We start from the raw sequence: 26,079 nt of genomic DNA on the forward strand, positions 1-26,079 counted from the left end.
CAATTGCTTAATTGTTTTCATTTGAAATTTTCCATTAACTCGTTCTTTTACCTGAATCTCATTTCTTTTTTTTTATTGGAATTATTATGTTCACGTCAATCATGATGATGAAAACGGGAAACGCTTCGGGACATTTCAATCAAATTAATTTTTGGCTTGAATTCTTGGTTTTTGCTCTGAAAATAAATAAATAGAATGACATGATACACACACACACACACACACACACAACAATAATGTTGTATAACATCATTTTTGAATTTGTGATTTGATTTGATTTTTTTTTATTTGTTTGCATGATTTTGGTTGATGCTGTGGTTATGTGTTTGTCGATATTTTCTTCGTTTTTTTTCATTTGTGTGGTTTGTATGTGTGTTTGAGTTTGATTTGAACACTGTATATGTGTGTGTGTGTTTTTTGTTGTTGTTGTTGTTGCTATTTGATTCGATTCAATTCAATTGATTTGTATTCAATAGATTCGTAACTAGCCCCAAAGTGTTTGTAATGGAAACCAAATTGCATCGCCCATTATCTAGATTCTAGAAAATGAAAATAGAAACAAATTGATTGTGTGTGTGTGTCTGTGTGTGTGTGTATCTATCGAAATTTCTATTATTGACAATTTTTGGTTATGTATGTAGAAAATATTTTCACATCACTAACAATTTAAAATGCTAATATGGCCATGGTTGTTGCAAGACCCTTTATTTTTTGACTTGATTTACCGCAAATAGGTAAATTGAGCACATAACACAAACAACCATATTATGCATATGTTTCAATTGACAATTCAATCGCGATTGGATTTCAAAAAATTGAATCAATCAATGCTTCTCTCTCTCCAGTATTCAATCAATACAGATTCAAATATGATGTTAGGTTAAGTATCCACAACCATTAATGATACATCATTGATCATCATAACAATTATCATTATATCACCCCATAATAACCACATTCAATAATGATAATAATAAAAATGTGTGTGTGTGTTTCACCACTATATCGATCGATCGATTGTTGTCTCTAAAAAACATATACATATAAATCCATGTCGCGTGTTTATTTGTGTGTGTGTTTAATAGACAGTGTCATATTGAATGATTTACATACACGTATAAAAATGAAAGAAAAAAAATCCCATTATAAATGTCATTCATTCATTCATTCATTTATATATAATGGCCATCTACTATTTAAGCGAAACTAAACGGAATGAAATGAAATGAAATGAAATACAATTTAAATCAATCCAGCAATATCCAAAATGAATAAAAATGCGGTGATGATGGTGGAGGGGTTCACAAACGATCCCTGTCATAGGTATATATATAAAAAAAACAGCGGCTTTTGTTTGCCTTTCTCAAGCGTTTTTAAACGTTCCAAACAAAAGCAATAGCAACAGCAACAACTATTATGTTTTGAATGATTGTTTAAGTGAAATGCAATGAAATTATATTTTTATTTTTATTTTGTTTGTTGAATTATGAGAAATTTAAATTAGATTGACGATGACACACTCGATACATTCGATATTTTTTTTTGTTTGATGCAAACAAACAAACACACACACACACACACACACGTTCTCATTGATAATTCATTTCATTGCTATTAATAGAGTGATAATTGAACAACAACAACAACAACAACGACAATTACCGAACGAAAGCATTGTATTTTTATTTTTTTTCTGAATCATTCACAATCATATGTATGTATGTGTGCATTGATTGGATTGGATTGGTTTGGATTGGATAATAACCAAGTTTAATGTTTAAATTTAGTATATATTTAGTTTTATGAAAATCATGTGAATTTCTGGTTCATATATTGTTTGTATGATTGTTCAAACATATTGTAACATTTCATTTTATTTTGTTTTGTTTTGTTTGATTTTGATCCATATTTAGATTTTTGTCGGAAAACAATGATGGCCGCCTAAACAACAGCGACAACGACAACAAAGGAGAAAATAATCTTTAAATCAATGTTTCACACCTTATTATTATGATGAAACACAAGAACAAGGTATGATGTGATGTCTTCCGAATCGTTGATTACCGTTTTGAATTAAAAAGAGAGAAAAAATTTTTTAGTTGCACAATATACTTGATTACATATATATATGTAAGGTGTATAGATTTTTTTTCCGAACAAATAAATACATGCATGAAATGTTTCTTGTTCAGCAAAAAAAAAAAAAAAACCATGAGATCAAATGAAACAATGAAAAAAAAAACTATATCAATATCTATCGGTGTGCTTTATTTGCTTGAATGATCCGATCCAAAACACACCGAATGTACCGACCAAAAGAAAATTGATCACCCATAGTTGGATAGTATGGATATATGATATTGTCATATTTAGTTTCCAATCAAATGATCATTGTGATTTCACACCTGTGACGAATATTTGCCTATGTTATGAACACCATCGCAAATGACTTGGCTATATTTTTACGCCTAAAATGATCCATATTGAACATCATCATCATCATTATAGACATGCTGTTATTATTAGATGATGAACTCTGAACCAAAAAAAAAAAAAAAAAAACAAAAAAAAATGAACAGATTTTTTTTTCTCAATGGCAAATGGCAAATTAATTGGCGCAAATTATTATGACATTATATAATCTCTTTACTCTATATATATATACATGTTTTGATTGATGATCAATGATCACGGGTCGTCCACAGCCCAATGCTGAATGCGATGCTATCCAATTTCGTTACATGTGTAACATGAATCTCCCCCCCTCAAAAAAAAAAAAAAAAAATATACGATGTGTGTATGAATGAGTGAATGGCAAACATGGCAAACACTTGTTTTTTTTTATATACATGGTGATAATGTCCACCATATGTCCATGTATTTTTTTTTCATGATGATAATTGTCAATCGAAAGATTAATTTTAATTGATGTGTTGTCTATGAATGGGCCTAAATTTTTAATTTAAATTCAAATTTTTTTTCCATCCATTAGGAGAAAGAGATTCGTTTATTTTTTCAATATTGACATAGTGTTTATTATTCTCGTTATTCTTTGTATTCTTGGTATTCTGTTCAAATAACCAAATGAATAATAATGTCCATGTCTGATGATGATGATCATCATCATCATGAAACAAACAAAAAAAAACTACAACACATTCCTGGTTGTAGTTAATTTTCATCTTGGAAATTAAAAATCAAGGTTTTGATTCAGCAATTAATTCAGCCATATTGTAATGGGTGTGTTGAGAATCTAAATCTAAATTTATATATAGACCCAAGGGTTTGCAAGTCATTTTGTCATGATTGATGACCATGTGTGTGTATGGTGTGAATGACATGAATCTGTGTTAATTGTTCATCCAAAATGATTATAACAACATCAATTAATTGATTAACATATGACTATAATAAATGTCACATGTTTCTTTTGGTGCGAATTTTTTTTTTCGTTTCAATTGAATTTGATTCTATTCACAGAGTGATCATATAACCATGTTTAATGGATTCTTATCATCATCATCATCATCATCAATGATTCCAACTAATTTGATTATAGTAGTCTCTCTCTCTCTATTGATTGATTCTTAGTGAATTGAATGTTTGATCCAATGGAAAAATGATGATGATGATGATGAATGAATGAATGAATGAATGAAAAGAAAGTATCGAGTCAATTAAAGCTAAATCGTTTGATAATTGGACCAGAATTTTATGATGAATTATTTTATTTTTTTTATATATATGGTTCTGTTTCTTAGTGTTTACATTATCAGTTAGTTTTTGTTATGTTAGTCATCATCACATGAGCATGAGGTCATCTCATAAAATAAGTTCCAATATACAATCATCATCATCATCATTATATATATATAGTTATATATAATAGACACTTATCCAAGTTATTTTTATTGTCCGGTTCTAAGGTTGCCATCCAAATATTGTATATGTCCACTCTGTGTGTGTGTGTAAGCGTGTCTGTCTCAGCGAATGTTTGTCATCCTCATTAGAGAATCGTCAATTTTGTCGGTCCGATTCTGGCAAAACTAGAGACAATACCAAAAAAAAAAAGGAAAAAACAACACAGGGAATAATATTTAAACAAATATTTATCCAATTTCAACTTGTACTTGTGCAGAATTCTTCTCTTTCTCTCTTGTTTTGTTTCGTTATTCTAGAGAATTTTGGATTGTTGCCAAAAATTAATAGACAAACTCAAAATAAAAAATAAATAGAATAGTGGTGATGGCCTAAACTAAATTCAGAATAAAAAAAAAATTCAGTCTCTGGTGATGTTTTTTTTCTGGTTTGTATCATCATATTGTAAATTATCATAATTGACAGCAATGGATGATGATGATCATAGATATTATGGATGATCATCATAAATAAGGCTGCATAATAATAATGTCCACACGCAGGCATCAGGATTCGTTTGTGTCGCATACACACACACACACACACACAGAATGAATAAATGAATATTCGATACACGCGTATAGTTTTAATTAGAGTGTCATTCTACCTAATGGTTTTGTTTATTTTCCATTATCCATACATTTCTAGATGAACAAAAAAAGTTACATAATGCAAAAATTTGCAAGAACATAAACAATCTGTATGTATGTATGTATACAATCTGTGCCCAATGTCATAATTAAAGCCTAATTGGATTGTAGAATTCTCTTTTGAACATGATATTCTTGGACTGAATGACTGACTGACTGACTGACTGACTGAATTAATGGTTGATAAAGATAACTTTTCTAACCATGAATCAATTTGGCTATGAAAATTGATGGAGCATGTAGAGAGAGAAAGAGAGAGAGAGAGAGAGAATTAAATTCTATAAATGATGACGACGATGACGATGATGATGATTCGATTGAATGAATGAAAGTAAAGAATAAGAATCGATTCTCATATTACTACTATATTGATTGAATATCGAATATAAATGGTAGTGGCAAAGCAATCAATACAAACTAATTACAACAACAACAACAAGTTAATTTAAATTAAATTTGTCACGCCAACTGGTAAATCGATCTATTTTCAAATGATTGTAAATGAGAATTGATCCAAATCCATTTGAATTGTTGTTGTTCATAATTTTGATTAAAACTTTTTTTTGTCTCTCTGTATGTGTGTGTGTGTGCATAACCACATTTATGAACATGTTTTCAGTTCTTAATTATTTTCATCATCCATTTATTCATTCATTCATTACTCATTGGTCCAACAAACAAAAAAAGGTAAAGCAGGCTTAATGAACTATTATATATCGGATTTCTGCTTTCATTCTATTCCATTGTTGTTGTTGTTGTCGTCGTTTCTTTTCTTTTCATCTGATTTTCAATGATTATAAATCTTGTACAATATCCATAACTATTCAAATCATTCATTCATTCATTCATTGGAATTAGAGTGCTTGAATGATAAACGATCCAGAAGAAAATTTCAGTTTACGAATATATAAAAAAAAACATGATGATGATGATTATGGGTCGAGTCAATTTAATCGCTTTTTGTGTGTGTGTGTGTGTCGGCAAACGATATATTGAGTAGAGAAAAAAATTTTCTATTTCATCCGATCATTGATACAATCACGTAATCCTCTTGTGTGTGTGTGAGAGAGAGAATCGGTTATTTTGGTTTGAAAATGGAGATCTCTCAATAAAATGAGATCCTGATGATTTGGTTTTCGTTATAGAGAGAGAGAGAGAGAGAGAGAGAGAGAGAGAGAGAGAGCGGTAGCCCATATAGCCAGCTGTCCCAAAACTATCAATAATCGTTGGCTATTATTATTACTCTTTCTGCTATTATCTGTATCTATTACCATTTGATTATCGAATCATGATCATCATGATCATGATGATGACACTTGGTCACGTAACCATTCACAGCAAACATAGTGTGTGAATGACCAATGTTCTAATGATCTTTTCAACAGCTTTTTTTTTTGTTTCTACATGTCCATGTTGATTATTACAATAAAAAAAGTGTGATACGTGTGTATCACATGGATCTGAATGTGTGTGTGTGTGTGTGTGTAATTATAGCAAATTTTACCTGTAATTAGAGAGTTGTCTTCATTTTGATTATATAAATTCCATTCTACTCTAACATATATATGTGAAACAAACACAGTCACATTTTAGAATTCATGAATTGATGATGAATATTTGTTTGAATCCATAGACACACACACACATTGATCGATTAATTTGGTTTGATTTGAATTCATTCATTTTCAATTCTAAGAATCAATAATAATCATCAAATAAGAATGTCATTGGGCGTTGGCGAATCAAAAATCACCACACTAAACCACATGATGATGATGATAATCTCCATCAACATTGACATTGCATATAAAACACATACTCAATATTGATCATCACCATCACAACCAGATTCGATTACACCATAAAAAAAAGAGAAAAAAATTGCATGATCAAAGACAATTTGTTCTGCGTGGTCGTCGCGCCAATCATCAAAATTCGAGGGAGCTCGACACACACACACACACATATAATGTTGAAGAGAAATTGTTCAAATAGAAAATGAATGATTGAATAATCAAATTTTGGATCAAAATAGTCGTTTTTGTTGTTGTTGTTGTTGTTGTTTAATGGCTCAATTTTTCATTTAATTTTCCTTGTTTTTTTTTGGCCGATATTTAATTTATAATAATTTTTCCTTTATTGACTTTTCAATTTAGAATTCAGAAAAAAGTTTTTTTTTCGGTTTTTTTTTTAATTGATCATCATAATCATAATTCTTGTTTATGGTGTGGTGTGTGTGTATGAGTTTGTTATGTTGTTTGTCTATATAGCTGACGAAATAATGTACCAAGAATGTTTCCATTTTTCATTACTTGATCATAAACATAATGGTAACCATAGTAAAGATGACCATATTGGTCACAAATCAATCGTACAAATTTATTATGTTCATAGTGGAAAAAAATTTGACGAATATCATCATATTGTGGATGTGTAGCAATCTTTGTAATCAGGTTTGAACGTTTACCATTAATGATTGATCGTAATGATTGTTGTTGATGGATGGCAAAATTTCTATAACTTTCAAATGTATCAATCATTGCCATCAATAATTCGTGATCAGAAATATTACAATTATGCAATGGTTGTATCAATAGTTGTATGGTAAGATAACATTCGGTCATCAACTGATAGAATATTTCATATTGTTCACATAATATATCGATACATTGATCAAAATATTTGTTTGATTTGATCATACCATTAGTGAATAGAAATTGTTCATTTGATCGTCCAAGGCAATGAATTTCTTGATATTGGTAGACATCCTGTTTGCTGTCCAATAGTGGAAAATGATATTGCAATTGTTGCCAATCTAATGCGGTGGCTGCGGCCATACGTTTCAGATCATGAACATTGAATCGTTGTTGGCCCAATTGATCCAAATGGACAATATTTTCAACAAAATCTTTACGCATAATTCTATAGAATCTTTCTATACGTTGATGAATTTTCAAACAATCTCCTTCTTCTTTCACATCATTATCATTGATGGCTGGTTTGTTCACCTTTTTTCTCCTTTGCATCTCGATATAAAGATTTAAATTAATGATGATTCAAAAAACAAAACTAAAAAAAAAATTTGAAAATTTATTACTCGAAATTATTAATTAATAGTCACATAAGTGTTTGACTTGATTCCATTATATTTATTATTAAATTAAAATTTCAAATGCGAATTTGCCGCTGCCATTGTTGTTGTCGTTGTTGTTCCGTCTTGAAATTGATCAATATTTAATTTTTAAAACGAAAAAAAATTCCCTTGAACAACCAACCGATTCTGATTGAAATTGCGATTTATTCGTTGCTGTATGTATTAAAAAAAAACAAATGCAATATTCAGGTCCTGCCCGTGTTTTTTTTGGGAAAAATAATTGACGACGATCAAGATTAATGTGTTATTATCCTGTGTGTTTCATCCACATTGTTTTTTTTAGCCGTATGTCTCTCTATTTACCCAAAATGAAAACACAGTCATGGATCACTTGACTTGATGTTATACAAGAAGATGAAATGGAGACAGAGATAGAGACAGCGAGAGGCAGAGAGAGAGAGAGAATAAAATTAAATATTTGACGATGAAAAATATCGCAGAGATGGTTGCAAAGCAAAGATTTTTTTTTTTTTTGATTTGTTCATTCTGTGATGTGATTTTTTTTGGATTGTCGCCATTTTGATTTTGAAAGTGAATTTGGCCCATACGCGTGACAGTTTCCATAATAATAATTTTCTATTTTCCATTTCTATTGGAATATGGAACACACGGCCCTGTCTCTTGGCATTCACCATGACCAAAAAACAAAACAAAACAAAAAAAAACCCAACCGCGTGCCCTGGCCAAATTGAATTTTCGTTTTTCGTTTTTTTTTGGTCCAATTTTGTTTTGCCAAAAAAAAAACAGATTTGTTCATCTAATCGGTAGGAGAAATAGAGAGAGAGAGAGAGAGAGAGAGAGAGAGCCAGAGCGAGTAAATCTTTTATCATTCGACAATTTGAATCTAACCATCTCCAACCAGGACAGTTTTTGTTTCATAATATATGACAATCTATGTCGATATAAAAAGTAGATAGTGAAATGAAAAAATAAAAATTGGTTGGAGACCACTGATCCGAATGATATATACACTATATATATATATCTATATATATTGGCGCTCGGTAATTGAATTTTAAATCATTTTTTATTTGTCGTCATTTCGGTTTGGTTGGCTGGTTACACATCCTATCCATCCTAATATTGAAATCGAAATCGAAACAAACTTTCGACTGTACCGAACAACAACAACAACAACAACAGAATCAGAATCGATTCTTTATTTCCTCGAAAAAGGATAAAAAAACAGAGAGATAGAGAGAGACAAATGGAATCCAGAATGATCACAAGATATGAAGACAACAAATTTGTAATTGAATTCTGGACAAGACACACATATTCTAGTATATTTAAAGAATACAAGCCGAACGCACACACACACACACATACACAGGACAAATGCGGAAACAAGTATATAACATAACATTGATGATGATATATAGTGATTAAAATTAATGCTCAAAATCAAAATCCAGAAAAAAAAAGTTTTTTTTCACGTCCCCAAAAAAAATAAAAAAAAATAATGTAAAAAAAACCTAGAGAAATGAGACCTTAATATTCATTTCCATAACGAATGTACAGACAATGGTCTAATGAATTAATTAACATTACTCATTTACATACGATTGAAGGCAAAAAACAACAAATCATTTACATACATACATACGACGATTCATATCGAGTTAGTTAGATGGTCCCATCATCATCATCATTGTCTCCTCCCCAATGACTGACATTCATCCATCAATCTTTGAATGATAAGAGAAAATAAAAAATAAAAAAAAAATCTAGAAATAGAATGATCAACCAAGTGAAAATTTTTATGTTACGAATAACTTTGTCATTCATTCATTCATTCATTCATTCGATTGATTCGTTTAGTTTGTCCTGGCCATCCAACTATCCAACATCTATCTATCTGTCCGTATATCGCTAACTAATTATCATATGCAAACATTGTATTTGATCATCATCATCATCATCATCATCATGATCAGTTGAATGGCATTGTTGTTGTCGTTGTTGTTGTATTATTATTTGATGAATGATAATAATAATAATGGCCATTATTCATACATTATTTACACGAATGACAATTTCAATTCTCAATGTGTTTGACTAACTAAATGGTGGACAAAATATCATCATCATCATCATCATCACGGAATCCAATTTTATTAGTCAAAACAAAAATAACTGACAAACTTGTGTGATATAATAATAATAATAATAAATCAATAAAATTCAAATATGAAAAAAAAAACAGAATTTCAACAAACCAAAAACCAGGATTCAGGATTCGGATTCAGTTTTTGGTTTGTTATATCGGGCAGCTGACAATAAAACAGTAACGGTCCAATGGATTCAAGTTGTTCCAGATATTGCTCGATGCTGCTCGATGATGATGATTTGATCCATATATAGGACTAATATTATGACAACCTTGCCAGATGTAATTATTTTTTTGTAAAGTTTGATTAAATCCAATCACATAATTTACCAATTTAATCATCACACATCAACCACACCATCGTGTATGACCTAATATTCATGTGTGTAAATCAATTCTAATTTGTTTCCATAATAATCAAATATATATTCACAATACGAATGATTCTTTATCATATTATCTAACAATGTGTGTGTGTGTGTGTGGTCTAATCATCATCATCAAATCAAATCAAATCAAAGTGTGAAAAGAATGATGATGATTTCACAATTCAGTTCGTGGTTTGCATTCGAAATTTTGATTCGAAAATTTTATTATTTTCAATCAAATAGTTGTTGTTAGTGGTGGATGACAACGACACGGACCACAGAACAAATGTCATTTATATTATATATTAACATAATAGAAAAAAAATGTCATCAATTTTGTCTAAAACACAAAGTACTAAATAAATAATAATCTGATTTGTTTCATTGTTGTTAAGATTGACACAGCCAATGATGGTCATTATCATCAAAATTGACAAACTTGATCTTCAACATCCAGTAGTGAACAAAAAGAAAAAAATTCAAATGATGTACAGTATCGATTATATCGATTGTAGAATAGAATATTCAATTGTCTTGTGGCTGCACAAACACACACACACACACACAATGCTCTTAGTTCGCAGACTCACAAAAATCTGTCTGTCTGTCTGTCTGTCTTCTTGTTTTGTGTGTGTGTGTGTGTGTGCGAATCGAGTGCAAGGCGCCCACCATCTTGCTATTGCTGTTGTTTTTACTGTGTTAATAAAGAAAAAAATTGTCCCCTTGTTGTTGTTGTTGTTGTTGATTATTTGATGATTATATGTGTGGTTTTCATTGCCATCGATTAAATGTTTAAATTTTCACTTTTTTTAAATATATTACGATTACGATAAAATTGCCGGCCATTTGTGATCTTATGATCTCTTTGTCAATAAGACAAGCAAAACATCGAACGAATCATTATTGAGAATTGACACTTATTTCGAGCTTGTTTTTTTCATTTTTGCCATCTGTCGAAAGGTATTATTGTCATATGTTCATTTGTTTGTATTTTGTCTCATTTTGTTTTGAATTTTTTTTTTGTTGTAGGAATGATTAGCAGGATTTGTTATTGATCTCGTTTATTATTTTCGATCCGTCCACATTTCAATTCAAGCCGATAAGATCATTGTTTGTGATGAAGTGAGTCTAAATGAGCTCATTTATCTATATTCGAATCGATGGATAATGATGAAATTAACGCTTTATTTAATAAAATTGATAATTTGAAACGTCATCCATTGTACAAGTACATGAAAATCCAAGATCAACTACCAATAACAGATATTGGAAGAAATTCTTGTTGGGATCTTATATTCAAAAAACAAAATAAAGATATATTAAAGTTAACTGATTTACAACATCATCAAACATCAATGAAGGCTTCAGAGATGAAAGGCGCCGATAGTCAAACAGTAATTCGAATGAATGCAACATCGAATGTGTTGACAAATCAAACTAGCAGCCAGACAACAGAAATGAATTCAGAATTACGAATCATCATAATCGATGAAAATTGGAGCCAGTATTGTTACCGTATCAAGATCAATACACCATTCGGTAAATTGATCAATCGATTCTGTCAACAAGTTCGAAAAGCAGATAATAAATCGGTTTTATTCTGGTATCATGGTCGATGTGTCGAGGATGATGATACACCTAGAACATTGAACATTAAAGATAATGAAGTGATTCTCGCTCACTACATCAAATAGGCATTAATCATTCGGCAAGGATCTCTGTGTCATCTTACATTTGGACTATGGATTCCTTCATGCAATAGTTGTTGGATTTAAATTAGGTATCAATTAGCTATTTTTTATTTCATAATTCATCTTTATCATTATCACGGACGACACACGGTTCATATGCCCAATATGTTGTTGCCATGTATTGTATCTCAAACAATCATTAAATGAATATGTATGATATACGAAAAGAAACATAAACACACCACATACCTATAGCCTATCTCCCAAATTTAGTGATTGAATATGCTTAATATACATATAATAATAAACATAAACATAAACTGTTGATCAATGAATGATCGATCAGAGATTCAGGCCAACGGTTCCATAGATTGATTGCAATTTTTGTATTCTCAATCCATTTCTCAATGTTTCACAATTATTTCTTACTCTTTTTGTACAATTACTGCACCGATTTGACTGATTTCTGATTTCAGTGTCCTTTCGTTTATTTATGGACCTGATCAATTCATGCTGTAATGTAATTATTATTTATCAATTATTTTTTTTCATATAATTTTTTTTCTATTTAACAAACAAAAAAGAAATCCATCGATAATCGATTATATAAAAATTTATGATGATTTTTTTTCCAGAATTCGAAATGGCAACTATATCCACCCTAATGGGTATATCATATTTCGACACTTTTGCGCGCCTTTTCACACAATTGATCATTGTTGTCGTTGATTGTATGGTTCATGATTTTATTGTTTTGATTGGAAAAAAAATGTCCAAACGTAAAATTGATGAAACTGAAGAATTGGGATTATATCTGAATGATGATTCAAATACGTCTGACAATGACAATGATAAGTGGACAACAACCAGTGTGAAACTTGAAAACAGTTTCAATGAACATTCGAAATCAATGACAACAGCCAATACATCTGTAAATCCAAATCGTGGAGCATTATTTTTTTCCAACCTTAATCGAATTGCTGCCAAGTATTGTCAAAGTGATTATTCGGATGATGATGATGATGATGACAATGTAGTTGATTTTTCCAAATTGGACAAAACATTCAAAACTTACAGAAGGAAAAAAAAGCCTAAACTTTCATCGCCAAATAACACCGCAAAACATCCAGAACCGAGTCCAGATATTAAACTAGATCGAGTCGTGACCGAAAACGATTATTGTTCATCATCTGAATACAATGATGATGATGATGATGATAATGATAGTGAATCAATTTGTTCAAAGTCTTCTGACAGTGAAATTGAAGATGAAAGTGTCAATGACGAAATTCACAATAATACTGAAATAACATCGAAAAAACAAAATGAAATTTCCACTTGCAATTTTTCAATATTTAATATGTCTACCAGTATCGTTGTTCATATGCCTTCACAACAATCAACAACATCAATCTCATCATCATTATTTAATGATGATGATGATTTTCTCCAAAAATTGTTTAAAAAATCTTAAAATTTTCAATTACGTTCTTTATGAATGGCAAATCACGAAGCCACCAACTGCATTAGCCAAATGATGATTGTTTTCAATTTGGCTTGCCTTTTTTTTCTTTTTCACTCACTGCTTGTGTTGATTTGGGTCCAAAAAGAGCAATACAATTCGATTATCATCATAAATAATGAGAATATATCGATATCGATATACTACTTTTAATAATTCATTTTACCATCCATTCATTCAACAATATTGAATTTGTATTCTTCATCATTTTACAAAATTTTTTTTCAAATTTCATTGTCCATCAATCTTTGTGTACAGTAACAATAAGCAAAAAAGAAAAAAAAATTTCGTCATTAATTGTGTTTCATAATTGAATCGAAAATAACAATTCGATTTTTACAAGACAAAAAAAATGTTGTTTTGTTGATGCAAGTTGTTTGTTTGGGGGTGGTTCTCTCTGCATTTTTATTTTTCTGTTTTGCAGAGAAACATTAAGTTTGTTGAATTTTGATAATCAATATAATCATCATTATTATTATTTGTGTGAGTCAATAATGAACACTGGTGGTGGTGGTGGTGGTCGTAGAATGGCAACAAATATTAACGGTGTACGACAAAATGCTCAAAATAATTCCAAAAAATTCATTAGCTCATGGCGTCGTTTGAAACAAGATTATATGATGATAATGAAAGATCCAGTACCATACGTTACTGTAGCACCGTTACAAAATGACATTCTTGAATGGTAATGCATTCCTTTTTTTTCTTGTCGACTTTAGTCATTTAGTATAGTCATTTGACACTTTTAATCATAGGCACTATGTGATTCGTGGACCAGAAAATACTGTATACAATGGCGGCATTTATCATGGAAAACTCAAATTTCCTATCGAATATCCGTTTCGACCACCATCGATTTATATGATAACACCGAGTGGCCGTTTCAAGACTAACACTAGATTATGTTTAAGTTTTTCGGATTTTCATCCTGATTCCTGGAATCCAACATGGAGCCTTTCTACAATTCTTACCGGTTTATTGAGCTTCATGTTGGAAGAACATAATGCAGTTGGTTCGTTACAAGCATCGGACAGTGTTCGCCGAATATATGCCAAGAAAAGCCTGCAATTCAATCTCAATGATGCCACATTTGTTGAACTTTTTCCCGATATTGCCGATGTACGTATACAATGCATATACATAGTTTATTTCCATTATATCTTATTGATTGAACTTGATTTGTACATAATATAGGAAATTGAATGCGAATTGGAACGTATAAAAACGTTGGAAGCAGCCAACCAAAAAAACAGCAACAAGAATAATAATGATAAATCATCGAAAGATTCTACAAACAACAATGGTTCAAATGAACGACAATCTGAATATGATCGTTTCAATCGTTTTGTATGGTCATGTGTCTATAATTTGATTGCATTATTCATAGTGATCTTATTCGCTTACATTGTACAATGGGTACTATCCGAATATAATCAATGATCATCATCATCATCATCATCACCACCACAAATTTGTTATCGTTCAATTATAGTAAGAATCTTTTTATTGATCATTCTGATGAAATGTATAATGGTTTTGTTAAATAATTGTTAATTTTGTTCATATCAGATCCAATATTCCACACACACACACACACACAGTCATACACAAACACACTCGTTTATTCTTATTGAATTGAAAACGAGATGTGAATGATTGATTGAAATTAAAATGTTTAAATTTTATGAAAAAAAAATTCATTTATTAAGACATATATTCGATAATAATAATCATTCATTTTCTTCTTCTTCATCAGCATCTTCATTGTTGATCTGGAAATAACGTAATTCGAATGCCTCTTTTGATGTGGCTACCACACGAATCCAGTCACGAAGATTGTTCTTTTTCAAATATTTTTTCGTCAAATATTTGAGATAACGTTTCGAAAACGGGATCGTTGTGTTAATAAGAATTTTAAATTTGTTACGTTCAACCGTAACGGCTGTGCCAAGATTTCCAGTCTTTCCATTAACTTTGATTCTTTCCTTGAGAAATGATTCCTATAGAAACAAATAAAATGCGATATATGACGAATGATTAATGCGTCAACAATGTGCAAAACTTGACTTTGACATTTCTCACAAATGAATCAATCAAGTCTACACTCGATGCATTGTGAGTAGATTCAGTGGATGAATCAATCAATGATAATTAATATTTACTTACAAAATCGGTTGCATTCATAATGCCATCATCGACTGGTTTCGAACAATCAATTGAAAATTTCAATGCAACTTTTTTCGATTTTTTTCCACCCTTTGTTTTGGCCAAAACATTTTGTTGTTTACCTTTTTTAGCTTTCTATAATGAAATTCAACAATCAATTTAATCATTCATTATTTTTAATCATTCATCATCACTTACCACGACCATTTTTGTGAATTGATCAATATATAGGAATTTAATAATGGTAAAAAATTAAAAAATAAATTCACAAACAAAAATCACAATAACACGTGAACTGTGTGAATGAGAAAGGAAAAGGAAAATTTTTTTTTTCCAAAAAATCACGCATGAGTGTGGGAGTAAAAATAATATGATCCATTCATAGAGGCTGTGTGTGTGTGTGTGAATCCATCAATATGTTTGCTCAATGGTAAATTGTTGACGTTGATAATTGTGTTGGATTTTTTCCTACTATTTTTTTTTTTTTTTGGTTAAAAAATTGATGGATTTTTTTTTCATTGGCTGAATGCTCGAACAATGATTGAAAATGTTTATTCAACACCGCATTTACCTGTTGTTATTTGAATAATAATAAAAAAAAAGTAAAACGAATTTAATCATCATTTGAATTCTGTCTTTGTCTTTTAGTGATATATTTGGAATTTCGAGAGAAAAAAAAACAATGGGAACAACAGGTAGTGTGTTATTTTTTTTTTTTTTTTTTTTTTGATTCACATTTTGTTGAATTCATCTTGCTTCAACAGATCAATCAAAGTTAATGTTTTCGAATGGCCTTAGTGATAGTATGGATTCATCATCCGATGATGTTATACCGATGCAATCAAGACGAAGAAAACGTAGCTTTACACGAAAAAAGTATGTATGGTATTGATTTTTGATTTCCCAAAAAATTTAATTTTCGGTCATGTTAGTCGAAATTCTAGATTAGTGTCATCATCATCATCATTTCTGAAAAGCAACTATTCATATGGGCTGTGTACAATGTTCAAATTTGTTTTTGTCGTATTCATACTAATATCTGTCATCATTGGTACGGTAGTCATGTACAGTCTATCCAAACGAATGGATTCTCTTCAACTTTCAATCAGTGGAAGTAAGTGGCGATAGTTAGTTGGTTGTTCTTGGTTTTAATCAATTTATTTGCCCATTTCAAGTACAATCAACCAACAAGGATCTTCCTGATGATTTACATTCATTGCATTCGAAATATAAATCTTTGGAACAAGAATCGACCAACCTAAAAATAAATCTGAATAATGTCATCATAACAACATCGAATCTTACTCAACAGACTGCTCAACTTCATCAGAAACTCAACCAATTGGATCAGGTTATTGATTTGGGTCCTAATACCAAACAATTGCCAACAGATGTTGAACAATTAAGAAAGGTAAGATTATTGTTACATATGTTTTTGATTGATCACTTGTTCATGATTATACGTCTTGCCTCATTTGTAAAGATGATTGCCGATATAAATACTCAAATTGGCTCAACCGATAATGATTCGAAATTGTGGAAAGAACAGCAAAAAAATCTAGAACTACGAATGAATGCATTCGACAGTAGATTGCAGCTATTGGAACAAAATTTATCAGCAATGTCGAATAACCAATCGATATGGAATCAAAAAATTGAACAATTGATTACTGTGATAGACAATCAAATGGCCACGTTGAATGAATCGTTTGCCAATCTAAGTACATCGCTATCCAATATGTCTAATGAGTCACTAATTGAACGACATTCCATTCATCAAAATGATGATGATAATCAACATAGTGAGGATATTTCTGCTAAAACTAATACATTGATTCCTACTACTACTCATTCATCATTAGAACCAAATGAAGAACCGATCGGTACAGGTCGAATCCATAAAAAAATGTTTGCCAATATCGACAATCTGACTGAATCCGATAACGTCAATCATATGTGAATAATGATAAATGATGTATGATAGAATTAACTTGCCATAAATCATTTCATTTCAAGCTTCTAGTCATCATATTATTGATTGATAGTGTTGATTGATTTTTTTTAAAAATTAAATTCATCATTTATTTGGTATTAATTAAACAATGATATTATAATGATCAATAAATTTTGCCATTGATTTGATGGGAAATTCTACGACATTCATTATTATTATTATTATTATTATTATGTTGTTTATTGTAATATGAGCGTTTGTAAAAATTGCCAAACATTATCAAATAAATGATCGCCTGTGATATGAGTAGCCAACGAAATAATTGTGGATAATCAATATGTCGAAAATTGAGATACAATCCATATAGTCCAAGTATAAGAAATTGTAACAATTGTAAACAGGTTATATAACGTTTCCAACGAAGATATGGTCGAACATGATGGCCACCCAACGCTGCCAATGAATAATAAGTGTACATTAACATGTGACAAAATGAATTCAACATGGCAAACAATCCCAATACGGGCATAGTTGGACTCATCTGATAACAAAAGCAATCCAATTCAATAAAATAAAATAATAATCATAACAAAAATACAAACCCAATTGGCAAACCAGCCGACTATTGGAACGGACACATGATGGTAAACATGTAGCACTGTTATATGGTCATTCTTTTTCCGTAACACAAGAAATACGGTGTCCATATAGTCGATAAATTTACTAATTTGATAATAATAATACAAACTAATTATGCTATGGGCACGTTCACTACTATCGAATGGCGATGGGAAATGAAAATTGAGCAAATCCCGGCCATAATTTGTCCACCAAAATGATTCATAGAAAAAATATAGATTCAATGCGACAAGCAATACATTGAACATAAACATTGGCATACGAATAGCAAACGGTTTCCGGTGCTGCATCCATTGGACGCCAAAATAAATGGCCAACAAATAGATGATTGATATCACTAGTAACTTGTATGGACCATTATGCATTAGCCATTGATTGACCACTCGAGGATCACAATGACCATTCCAATAATGAGCGTTGAAAAATTGTATCGAAATCATCATTGGCCAATCTACTTAAAAATTGATTGCTAATTTATAATGTGACAATCATACCTACAGCAACAATCAACATCATACATTATAAAACTAAGATGAAACAATCGAAATGGAACAATTACGTCATGCAAGCAGTATTTTCAACTGAACAAAAACAATAGTATTACGTGTCTTATAGAATCGCGATCGATAGAATAATTTCAACACTACCAATAGACTGGGAATCAACTCGAATGTTTCACTGCAAATTATGATTCATTTTAGTTGACTTTCATTAGTTTGGTATATGTAGAACAACAGTTAGTAGTGTAGTAGTTAGTTCCACGATTCATTCATTGGCCATCATCATCATCATCATCATTATCATGGATGATTGTAACAATTTCTAGCCTGGTTTGGTTGCCATAACATGACTGGTATTTTTTTTTTGCTATTTCAAGCAAACAAAAACTCATAAAATGAGACCAAAAAAAATAAAAATACATTGTGGATCGACCCGAAACAAACGAGAAATCGATTCCGGAAAAAGCAAACAATTTGGTTTTGTTTTGTTCACACACAGCATGAAATCTGGATTTTGAATGGAAAATAATTTGATTTGTACGAATTTAGTTTAATCGATTGATTCAACTATAGTTGGTCTGTTTGCTTTATAACTTATTGCAAAGTTAATTGGATCAATTACCATTTTGCATATAATCATTATAATGATTCTGAATGATTCAAGAATAAATAATGAAAATTGGTTCGTATATCTATTATGGTATAAATGTTTTCCTTTAGATTTTATTACAAGTCAATAGATATAAAAATTAGAGAATGGAATAATCGAATGAATCAATGAATGACATTTGCTCATTGCATTCTCAATCAATGTGCATTAATGGTGTTCAGTTGTCTTCGACGATGAAATTCTGGATGTATTTGCGAATGGAACTCAACCAATTAACATAATAGGCACGATGTGGATCGAATTCATATTCTTCGGTCTCGGTATATTCGTTGAATGTGTAGCTGAATTGAGCTTTATTGCTATCTTCTGGCTTGCTCACTTTCAGTTTGAAATCCATCAAGTCAGCGTCCAGATTGAATGCTTTGCGTGGAATACCTTGCACATCGATAGAATAGTGGCGGCCATCATCCTTGAGTTTTCCATTGCCGATGATCTTGTATCGAACGCCAGGTTCGTATTCAATATCGGTATGTTTCTCGAAGTGGATGCCATCATAATCCAATTTGAACACTTTGACTGGTGCATATCGATCATATTTCATATTCATCTTGACTCGTGGTGTTTCTAGTGTCAGATGTGATGGCACCTTACGGGAAAGAACGCCTTCCAATTTGCCATTTTCACTCTTGACCGGTTCGATGATTAGTTTGCCATCTTCGTATCGGTAGTTGGATTCGATCTCGAAATCAGTTTGTCTACCTTTAATGTGGATTTTACCTTCTCTGATGGTTCCTTGTGCATGACCTTCGATCAATGTACCATCGATGTCCATGTTGATTTGATCACCTTGTCGTGAATAATGAATTTTCGAATTATAATCAGGCATCGTAATCTTGAGAGCAATGTCCGACGATCGCAACGATAGTTCTACATCACTCTTGTATTCACGAGAATCGCGTTTCGTGTATTGATGCCATGACAATCGTGGGTTTACGATCGATGCACTCAATTCACCTTCATGGAAAAGGTTGTATTTCTTTGAATCAATTTTCAACGATGCACGTTTTGTGACTGGCGATATCAAGTCTACTGTCATGTCGATTTTTCCATCGGCTTTCGTGACTAAACTCAATGTTGACGGATCCATAAGCGACAAATGAAGTTTGCCCTGTAAAAATACCAAGATATTTTTCGATTAGACATTGTCATCATCAATTGAATTAAGACTACTTACATTTTTGATATAGGCATTTTCGTTTCCTTCGACAGTGATGTCTCTGAATCGCAATGGTTCTCGTTTCATGACAAAGTTGTATTCACGATCTTTGATGTTCAATTTCATTGTTCCTTCCCGTGGGCTTAAAGCATTGTCCAAATCAAGAAGAATTTTACGGTCATTTCGGCGATAGTTCAAGTTCAATTTGCCACCCTTGTGAATGGTCAAATGGTTTTCGTAAAACATTTGGCCGTTTCGTTCGACAGTCGATCGCATAGTGTAGATATCGTTTTCTTTTTTGAATTCCATCTGATAATGTTTTTTCATATCCGAATCCGAATACGACACATCAGCATCTGTTTTGAGATGGAAAGTGTTGGTAGGTTTGGTCATCCTAATGAGTGATAGATAGATGTTATTGTTATTGTTATGAATTGAATTAGATCTGACTTACTCTGATTTGTGGTTGATGAAGATTTTCTTGTCATTCTTGGACAATGTGATTTTGCCTTCATATTGTTGTGGCTGTGTTTGTTTCAATTCACTATCATAGCCATAGTTGTTGCCTTTCATTTTGAGATGAGCGTGCATCTTAGAATCAATGGGCGAGCCATTGTTTTTGTAATCGATAACGCCTTCAACATCTTCGGCTCCCAAATCGGCAGCTCTTTTTGAGCGATCTTTACCGGAAATTTTGTATTGCAACTCAATGGGAGTTCCTTTGTTGCTTTCATATTTGAATTCAGATTTGAGATCATAATCAATATCCAGATCGTTTGCCATCAATTTTATGTCACTATTACCATGCATCTTAAATGGTCGCACTTCTTCTACTTCTATCTGGCTGTTTCGCATCAATTGGAATTTGTGTTGAAGTTCTCGGCCAAATTCTCCTTCCAAATTCAATTCGTTAACTTTGAATGGTCGATATTTGAATTGAATGTTGACTTTGTGGTTCAAGATTGGAAAATGGCTAGACATGTATTTTGCTCGGTAATCGACCCCACTGTTTTTGTCTTTTGATGATCGTTTCAAATTGAATGAAAATTCGTTTTCATAATCCACTGTGTGTGGTTTCTCATCACCAGCGAATTTGTATTGGAGATTCAATTGGTTTTTACGCACATTGTTTTCCTTGTCATGTTGGAAAGTTCCAGTCAGATCAGCTTGGAACATGTTAGGGAAATCCATGTGCATTTTCAAATTGTTTTTGTCTGCATGGATGGTGAATTCGGTGTTAAATTCATGTTCAGGTGATTTCAATGTGATTTTGTATTCTTCGCCTTTGATCACTTCGATCTGTGCTTTAGCTTGTTTGTTGCTTGGCGATCCGACAGCAGTCAATTCGGCAACATAACGACGAGTTTTGTCTTCAGTTTCACCTTTCAACAATAATTCCAATGCGGTCACTTCTTTTTCCGGTTTAACCACATAGTATTCAACATTCGGGAAAATCAATCCTTTGATATGTGAAGCTTTGCGGCAATAATCCAACACTGTGTAAACATGTATCCAATAATAAAGAACAAAATAAAATAAAATGAATGATGATAAATAATTAATAAATACATACGGAAGAATGAAAAACATTGATCACTTCGAGATTCTGGTGTAATTTCATTTTCATAATCTTTCTCTTCACCGGTGGCTCGTTTCTCTCGCAATGATTGTTTAAATCGCATGATTGTGCGTCGTTCCACATCTTTTGTGTTGAATCGAAGCAAAAGGGAATGTTCCTTTTTCTGTATGTCCATATCGAGCATTGGTGTGTAAGCCAATTTGCCATCATATTCATAGCCCATTTTTTGATCTTTGACCAATAATTTCATTTGACCATAGACACCGGCTACAAACGCCTCCATTAAGTTTGATATGGCGGTCACCTTTTTCGCCACTGAATTCTCCATCATATCGAATGAGAAAATTATCACCAAATTTGTACATCAACGGAAGACCAGTGATGGTTGGCAAGACTAATTTCGAGTCGAGCAACACACCACCAATGGAGCGATCAACTTTCTTTTCATTGATAATTTTTTCAGCCCGTTTAATGATCAATTCTTTCATTTTTTTCAAATCCTGGAACACATCCGTGTAGTAGACATTTTTGCCATTGATCTGGACAGTAATTTTCATGTGATGATTATCGTCGGCATTTTTACGGATTTGGGCCAACATTTTGAGTGTATCACGGACAAATTGCATGATTGATTGGAACGATTTCTTTTCCATCAAAGCCATTGCATTGGTCAATTCGCGTTCGAAACCATTCTGAGTGATCTGAATTTCAACAATTTCTTTCAATTGATCTGTGTGTATGTGAAAAATGAATTGAATGTGAATAAATAAAATGATTGTGTATTAAAATTTACCATTCTTGGCACGAATAAGTCGTCCATTGATGCTTCGGGTAACATTTTCATGTGTTTCCGGATAAATGACATCATATTCGAATGTGTATGGACCATATTCGCGGGCAATGTTTCGGGTGATGCCTATTTCACGTTTAGGTTGTTCAGGCAATTCAACATCTCCAGAAACGGTTTGTCGTCGTAAATCATTTTTGGATTTTTTAAGATTGTCTACATAAGTGAGAACATAGTTCTTCATACATTCACCTTTTACGGTGAACAAATCTTTGATATGGCTCATGCCACCGTTTTTCATCATTTTCTGGAATGCAGCAATTCGAGCTTCGTTTGGCATCGATTCATCCATCACAAGACTTTTGTATCGATCCATGTGACTGGCATCGTTGGGCAATGCGTTCACTGCAGCGGCACGAAGAGCTGGTTCGGCATCTGATTTGATGATTTCGTCCATAGCGTTGATCATGTTGTCCACACCTTCAGTGTTGACATTCAAGTTTTCCAATGCACGTACAATGGTAATTCGTTCGTTGGCATCTTTGGCGGTGGCCAATCGAGCCAGGTAAGCATCGCGAGCATCTTTGACGCCAGAATTGCTGGCACAATCGGCACTTTTTTCACAATATCGGCGAACCAAAACGGAGAAACCCAACAACATTGGACGGATCGTTTTTTCCGAAGCGATAACCGGCAACAATACCTGGACGGTTTCTTTATTTGGTGCTGCTTTCATTGCGACCACAGTAAACAAAGCGGTCGAACGTGTGATCGAAAGCTCTTGGTTTTCGTGTGCTTTGACCAATGTTCGGATGCTACCATCACTTGCGGCAAACGCCGAAGCGTCTAGGAACAATTCACGGATACGGTATGCATGTGCTGGACAGACGGATGTCTTGACACTTTCGTCCACACTGGCAGTCTCCTCAGCGGATAAATAACGAAGTTTATCGACCAATTTTTGGAACGTGAACGATGTTTCAATACTAGCTTGTGGTTCGGATATTTCCGAGCATAACTTTTTCAATACTTCGACGACGTCGGTTTCGGTAGGATTTTTGTGTTTATGATCAAAGCTAAGGTATGGTCGTTTGGGCTCCGAATCGGTTTGACCTAGATCAGCGGCGACACCGTCTTTGCTTTCCTTCAACATCATTTTGACATAGGACAAGTGTACTGGTTTGTGCGATCGATGTACTAGCACATGACGTTCTTCACAATCCACTTCCGATACAACCTGATCTTTGAGTGTCATTCGACACGAAAGATCACTGTCCATCGGGTGCATATAGTGGCGAATCATTTCTTTCAATTGTCCCAATGCCTGGTCAGGTGTTTGTCGCAAATCAATTCGTCGATCATCACAAAGATTAAGATCCTTTCTCTTTTCCATGACAACCATGTTGTCTTCGTTTCGTATTTTTCTGTATTCAGTCGGGCAACGGCCAGAAAAGTCTGATTCTTCAACTTTATCTTTGTTTTCATCGAATTGAACTTGAAGAGCTGAAACAATAGCTTTCTTGATGTTCAATGACCAATCTTGATCATCATTAGCTGGACAAACGCCAAGGATTCGACCGTTGAAGTAGCCAAAAGCGAATGACTTGGAAGCCAATTCACTGGCCAATTCAGCGCCATTTGGAACTCCGTCAATGGCAACATTTTGTAACCTTAAGACAGCTTCGCAAGCGCTTACAATGGCAACTTCGGCATCGGCTTTGATTGTAACCTTTTGGCTATCACGTGGTGTGAGGACAGTTTTTGCATCCAATGTATAAACGTAAGTCGATTGGGCCTTGGGATTTATTAGCTGAGGAATCGAATTTGGGCAGGCTACTGTACAATGCTGTGCTTGGCCTAATCACATATTTGACATTGAGTAATACAGAATGATTGATTGTTTGATTGATTGATTGATTGATTGATTGATTGACACTTACCTAGGCCCAGCAAACAGGCAGTAAACAAAAGAGCGAACAATCTCATCACGAATCACTTTTGCATTAGCGTTGATGGTGATGAAATATGAACCAACAGTTTGTATGTATGGATGATGTTAATAAATATTAATTCGTATGGCTTGGCCATCCACTTCTTATATACTAGAGCAACAAATGATTCAAGCGGTATGGTATGGTTTGTCCTTCGTGCTTCGTGTGGCTGTCTTGCCGTTATCAATTGTCGCCCAAATCGTATAACGGCAATCGAACAACGCCTAATTATGGATGTTGTGATTGAACTTTGATCACGTACATTTCGTGTTAATGGTATTGCGTAGACTACCATCTAATCAGTGAATCGATATTTTTCATACCGTTCGTTTGGCATACTCACTCTCTCTCTCTCTCTCTCTCTAGGAAAATTGAAGAATGTGAAAAACAACAATTTTTTTGGGTTTTTTTTTCTTGTACTTGCCTATTTCTGTGTTTATTTATCGACATTTGACGATTTGTTGAAGAATCTGCAAAATTGGCTTTTTTCCCATTATAAAATATTTTTGAATTGTCCATCGTGTTTAGAATTGTGGCCATTCTTAATTAATATATCAATCAATCAGGCAATGTCAATGTAAAGTGTTTTTTATTATTATTACAACTATAGCGCTTAATGATATCCTAAAAAATGATTGATGCATTTAATCATCAATTTATATTATCACCATTCACTGTACTAATGATTCTGTGCTTGATGAGATCTATTGGCCAAGATATGGATGGAAATTTCTGGATATGTATCCATTCATCATAAAACACTAAAAGGATTATCATGCAGATTTCATATATATGAAATCAGTATTATTACTTTTACCTGATAAAAATTGTCAATATTAATGGCGGGTACATTTCAATGAAAAAAAAACCATGTCATGATCCTGTCCATATTTATATATATCCAATGTCATTTGATATATATGTGTCTGAAATGAAAAATAAAAAAATCTGACGGACAATCTTATCGATAGGTCCAAACAAAAATAAATGATTGTGTGTGTGTGTGTGTGTGGAATGAATTGTCATTTCCGATCTTTTTGTAAATATATGTGTGTGGTGATTAGTAATGAATGAAAAAATTGTGATGGCTTCATTTGTAATATTGCCATCTATAAATCAATCAATCTCTAGCCACATTTGATCTGTTCCGTTTTGATCATTATTGACGATTGGCTATATATGATTAGCACATCATTATTGATGAAGCCATCATCATCATTATCA

The 26,079-nt window shown here is 32.5% G+C and overlaps 6 protein-coding genes across 6 annotated transcripts; 3 read left to right on the forward strand and 3 right to left on the reverse strand.

Moving 5' to 3' along the window:
* Positions 1-10,839: 10,839 nt before the first annotated feature.
* On the forward strand, positions 10,840-12,224 carry LOC124500196 (uncharacterized). The gene is made up of 2 exons (XM_047064235.2): positions 10,840-11,160; positions 11,230-12,224. Exon 2 carries the CDS (start codon positions 11,361-11,363, stop codon positions 11,892-11,894), a length of 534 nt encoding a protein of 177 aa, XP_046920191.2. The 5' UTR covers positions 10,840-11,160; positions 11,230-11,360; the 3' UTR covers positions 11,895-12,224.
* Positions 12,225-12,606: 382 nt separating this feature from the next.
* LOC124500195 (ubiquitin-conjugating enzyme E2 J2-like) lies at positions 12,607-15,109 on the forward strand. The gene is made up of 3 exons (XM_047064234.2): positions 12,607-14,098; positions 14,169-14,532; positions 14,608-15,109. The coding sequence occupies exons 1-3, from the start codon at positions 13,908-13,910 to the stop codon at positions 14,851-14,853; spliced, it is 801 nt and encodes a 266-aa protein (XP_046920190.1). The 5' UTR covers positions 12,607-13,907; the 3' UTR covers positions 14,854-15,109.
* Positions 15,088-15,952, reverse strand: LOC124500197 (large ribosomal subunit protein eL22). Its single transcript, XM_075734763.1, has 3 exons — positions 15,778-15,952; positions 15,580-15,714; positions 15,088-15,413 (listed from the first exon to the last, which is right to left on the reverse strand). The coding sequence occupies exons 1-3, from the start codon at positions 15,784-15,786 to the stop codon at positions 15,144-15,146; spliced, it is 414 nt and encodes a 137-aa protein (XP_075590878.1). The 5' UTR covers positions 15,787-15,952; the 3' UTR covers positions 15,088-15,143.
* A 43-nt stretch (positions 15,953-15,995) lies between these two features.
* On the forward strand, positions 15,996-17,728 carry LOC124500193 (uncharacterized). Its single transcript, XM_075734761.1, has 5 exons — positions 15,996-16,274; positions 16,344-16,455; positions 16,512-16,693; positions 16,755-16,990; positions 17,063-17,728. The coding sequence occupies exons 1-5, from the start codon at positions 16,262-16,264 to the stop codon at positions 17,537-17,539; spliced, it is 1,020 nt and encodes a 339-aa protein (XP_075590876.1). The 5' UTR covers positions 15,996-16,261; the 3' UTR covers positions 17,540-17,728.
* Positions 17,635-18,907, reverse strand: LOC124500194 (very long chain fatty acid elongase 4). Its single transcript, XM_047064233.2, has 2 exons — positions 18,136-18,907; positions 17,635-18,074 (listed from the first exon to the last, which is right to left on the reverse strand). Exons 1-2 carry the CDS (start codon positions 18,613-18,615, stop codon positions 17,697-17,699), a joined length of 858 nt encoding a protein of 285 aa, XP_046920189.2. The 5' UTR covers positions 18,616-18,907; the 3' UTR covers positions 17,635-17,696.
* Positions 18,908-19,367: 460 nt separating this feature from the next.
* Positions 19,368-25,346, reverse strand: LOC124500191 (Allergen Mag). The gene is given in 7 exon segments (XM_047064228.2): positions 19,368-20,450; positions 20,517-20,892; positions 20,953-21,994; positions 22,072-22,348; positions 22,350-22,807; positions 22,871-24,721; positions 24,805-25,346. Coding segments are annotated over 7 exon segments (5,001 nt in total). The 5' UTR covers positions 24,851-25,346; the 3' UTR covers positions 19,368-19,499.
* Positions 25,347-26,079: the final 733 nt, after the last annotated feature.

The sequence above is a fragment of the Dermatophagoides farinae genome, chromosome 10 (assembly GCF_024713945.1).
Source record: "Dermatophagoides farinae isolate YC_2012a chromosome 10, ASM2471394v1, whole genome shotgun sequence".
Lineage (NCBI taxonomy): Eukaryota > Metazoa > Arthropoda > Arachnida > Sarcoptiformes > Pyroglyphidae > Dermatophagoides > Dermatophagoides farinae.